We start from the raw sequence: 4,611 nt of genomic DNA on the forward strand, positions 1-4,611 counted from the left end.
ACACATTTAAAAAAAACAAATACAAGTAAGAAATCTTGGTTTTCAATGAGACAGGGATGTCTTATTTTGTTTTCCTGGTTATTTGGTTTACTTCCTTCTTGTGGGAAAAAGTAGTATACAACTTTCATTCTTATAAACAGTAAAAAACCCACAGAGTCCAAGTAACTTGACATTGTCAGCTGAAGACGGTAAACTAGCACCATAAGAAAAATCACTCTAAATTTTAACACTGTTCATTAACAATTCCATTTTCCTGAGCTTGCGTTTATTCTTTGGCATGGGTTTAGGATATATTCCATTTTTCAGAAGATGTTCCTTGCTGAGGCGAATTTGAGCACCATGCTGAAGCTGGAAAGAGCATAAAGCTTGAAGAGGTCGAAGTAAAGTCTGGTATGGATAAAAGAAAAGAATACTAAATATCTGTGAAAAGTAGTCGTGATAGTTTTCCTAGATTTTAATTTTAAAAGCAGGAATTATTCATTTTCTTATTCACTATTACTGATTTTTAACTATGAAAAGCGATAGACATTCTAATAAATATGTAATTTCCAAATAAATATTCCTCTAAATTCATACTTTATCTGCTACTAAAGAATTCTAAGGAAAAGATACAAAGATACTCTTTCCCCATATGAATAATAAGATCTAACGTTAGTTTATGGAGTCCTTGCTTGCTGCTAAAGGATAAGCACTCAATCGTAGGTCTGTTTGAACTGCAAAGTTAGAGGTTCAAACTCATCAGCCACTCCTCAAAAACCCTACATAGGGGCGCTATGAGTCAGACTGATTCTATGGCACTTAACAACAATAACAACAACAAAAAACTTAGTTATATACATGATTTATACAAAACACCATGAAAAATGGTTGTCATTTGTAATAATTTCATCTTTGTTACAAGCAGGCTAAAAGAGACTTTCAATTACAAAGACAATCACATCAAAGTAATTCAGCTTTAATCACAGACTGATGCATGCTTACTGACACCTGATAACAGTCAGCCAGATGATGGCCACAGTGAATAAGTGTTTTACTAATTCTCTCAACACTAGTCCATGAACCTCATACAGGTTAGATATTCATATTTTCATGATTTTGAGATGATTTTGATGGTATCTGTACATTTAAATACAAATACTTAATGGTCCAAGCATGCAACATAAACATTTGCACTGGATGGGCCTATCAGACAATAGGGAATGGTAGAGATTTTAAAATAATTGAAGTATATGTTGTACCAAAAGTTTTTCAAATTAAGAAAAAAAGCAAAACATTATGTCAAAGTTCTAAGCAAATTTTGGCTTAGATTCTGTCCTAGGCCTGAGACTCCTGCACTAAATGATTTAAAGTAGAATGTTCTCCCTAATCCAAACTATGAATTAAAAATAACATTGTTATTCAAACCAAACAGAGACACCACAAAAAAAAACAAATAAAACTACAGCTAGTATTTCTTATGAATACAGATGTAATAATCTTCAACAAAATACAAGCGAACAAAATTCAACAGTGGTTGTGGTTATGTGCCGTGGAGTCATTCTGCTCCTGTAAAGATTTACAGCCATGGAAACCCTGTCCAGGGTTGCTATGAGTCAGAACTGACTACAGTCACCAAAAGAAAAGAAATAATAAAGATAAGAAATAAATGAGATGGAAAACAGAAAAATCACAGAAAGAATCAACAGGACAAAAAGCTGATTCTTTGAAATAATTAATAAAATTGAAAAACCATTGGCAAAACTAAAAAAGAAAAGAGGGAGAGGACACAAATAAGTCACATTAGAAACCATGTGGGCGATGTCACAATGGAACCAAACGAAATCAAAAGGATAATAACAGAATACTATGAAGAGTTGTTGTTGTTGTCAGGTGCCACTGAGTCGGTACCTACTCATTGCGACACTATGCACAGCCGAAGAAAACACTGCCCGATCTAGGGCCAACCTCACTATTGTTGCCACGGTTGAGTTCATCAATGCTGCTACTTGGCCAATCCATCTCGTTAGGGGTCTTCCTCTTTTTCTCTGATCCTCCACCTTACCAAACATGATATTCTTCTCCAGGGACTGGTTCCTCCTGACAATATGTCCAAAGTATGAGACAAAGTTTGGCCATCTTGGCCTCCAAGGCCAACTCTGACTGCACTTCTTCCAACATGGATTTATTGGTTCTTTAAGCAGCCCATGGAACTTTCAGTATCCTCCTGCAATACCATAACTCAAATGCATCAGTTCTTCTACAGTCTTCCTTATCTACTGTCCAGCTTTCAGATGCATATGAGGTTATTGAAAATACCATGGCTTGGGAAAGGCGGACCTTAGTCCTCAAGCTGACATCTTTGCTCTTCAACACTTTAAAAAAGTCTGGTACAGTAGACTTAACCAATGCAATACATCGTTTGATTCCTTGACTGCTGCTTCAATGAGTGTTGATAGTTGATCCAAGAAGAATGAAGTCGTTGACAACTTCAATCTTTTCTCCACTGAATGTTATTTCTTGGTCCAGTGGTGAGGATTTTTGTTTTCTTTACATTGAGATGCAATCCATACCAAATACTATGCTCTTTGATCTTCACCAGAAAATGTTTTAAGTTCTCTTCACTTTCAGCAAGCAAGGTTGTATCATCTGCACATCACAGCTTGTTAATGAGTCTTCCTCCAATCTGAATGCCATGTTTTTCTTCATATAACCCAGCTTCTCATATTATTTGCTCAGCATACAGGTTGAGTAAGTATGGTAAAAGAACACAACCCTGTCATACATCTTTCTTAATTGTAAACCATTCAGTGTTCCTATGTTCTGTTCGGACAACTGCCTCTTGGTCTAAGTACAGATTCCTCATGAGCACAATTAAGTGTTCTGGAATACTCATACTCCTCAATGTTGTCCATAGCTTGTTATGATCCAAACAATCGAAAGCCTTTGTGTAGTCAATAAAGCACAGGTAAACATCTTTCTGATTTTCTCTGCTTTCAGCCAAGATCCAGTGGACATCAAAAATGATATCCCTCATTCCTCGGCATCTTCTAAATCCTGCTTGAACCTATGGAAGTCTATGTCAATGTATGCTTGCAGCCGTTTCTGTATTGCCTTTAGCAAAACGTTACTCACATGGGATATCAAAGAGTTTTCCCATTGATTTCTGCATTCTGTTGGGTCACCTCTCTTTGGAATGGGCACAAATATGGATCTTTTCCAATCAATTGGCCAGAAAGCTGTCTTCCAAATTTTGGGGCAGAGATGAGTGAGTGCATCCTGTGCCACCTCACTTTCTTGAAAGATTTCACTTGATTCCATCAATTCCTGGTGCTTTGTTCTTTGCCAATTCCTTCAATGCACCTTGGACTTCCTCCTTCGGTATCATTGGCTCTTGATCATATGCTACCTCTTGAAGCAGCTGAACATTAACCATTTCCTTTTGGACAGTGACTCTGTGTATTCCTTCCATCTTCTCTTGATGCTTTCTGCATCATTCAAAATTTCCCAGAGAATCTTTCAATAACAAAAGTTGAGGATTGAGTTTTTTCTTCAGTTCCCTCAGCTTGAGAAATGCTGAGCATATTTTTCCGTTTTGGTTTTCTGATTCCAGATCTTTGCACATTTTGTTGTAATATTTGGCTTTATCTTCTCGAGTTCATCTTTGAAATTTTCTGTTCAGCTCTTGGACCTCCTCATTTCTTCCATTTGCTTTAGCATCTCTACGCTGAAGAGTAAGTTTCAGTGTCTCTTCTGATGTCCATTTTGACCTTTTCTTTCTTTCTTGTCTTCATAATAACTTTTTGCTTTCTTCATGTATGACGTTCTTGATATCATCCCAAAACTCTTCTGGTCTTTAGTGTTTAATGTATCATATCTGTTCTTCAGATGATCTCTAAATTCAGGTGGGATATAGTCAAGGTCATATTTTGGCTCTCCTGTAGTTGCTTTCCTTTTCTTCAGCTTCAGTTTGAATTTGCATCAAGTAATTGATGGTCTGTTCCACAGTCTGCCTGTGGCCTTGTTTTCACTAATGATATGGAGCCTTTTCTCTTTCTGCAGATGTAGTCAATTTGATTTCTATGTATTCTATCTGGTGAGGTCCATGTGTATAGTCGTCTCTTATGCAGTCTAAAGAAGGTATTTGAAATGAACTAATCATTTGTTTTGCAGAATTCTATTATGCATTCTCCAGCATAATTTCTATCACCAAGGCCATATCTTCCAACTACTGATCCTTCCTCTTTGCTCCCAACTTTTGCATCCAATCACCAGTAATAATCAATACATCTTGATCACATGTTTGATCAATTTCATAATGAAGAAGTTGATAGAATTCTTCTATATCTTCCTCACTAGGTTTCGTGGTTGGTCATAAATTTGAATAATAGTGGTATTAACTGGGCTTCCCTGTAGATGAATGGATTTTATCCTATTACAGACAGCTTTGTACCTCATGACTGATCTGGATATGTTCTTTTTGACAGTGAATGCAACACCATTCCTCTTCAATCTGTCATTTCCAGCATAGTAAACCATGTGATCATCAGATTCAAAATGACCAATACCAGTCTATTTCAGCTCACTAATGCCTAAGATATGGGTTCCATTTCATTTTTGACAACTTCCCATTTT

General features: G+C 36.5%; 1 protein-coding gene across 1 annotated transcript in view; it reads right to left on the reverse strand.

Annotated features, from left to right (window-relative positions):
- Positions 1 to 216: 216 nt before the first annotated feature.
- Positions 217 to 4,611, reverse strand: part of DTWD2 (DTW domain containing 2) — a 203,695-nt gene continuing 199,300 nt past the window's right edge. The window contains exon 6 of the mRNA XM_006873193.1: positions 217 to 387. Within this exon, the coding sequence (XP_006873255.1) occupies positions 217 to 387 (171 nt within the window). The remainder of the gene's footprint in view (positions 388 to 4,611) is intronic.

The sequence above is a fragment of the Chrysochloris asiatica genome, unplaced genomic scaffold (genome assembly GCF_000296735.1).
Source record: "Chrysochloris asiatica unplaced genomic scaffold, ChrAsi1.0 scaffold00228, whole genome shotgun sequence".
Classification (NCBI taxonomy): Eukaryota; Metazoa; Chordata; class Mammalia; order Afrosoricida; family Chrysochloridae; genus Chrysochloris; species Chrysochloris asiatica.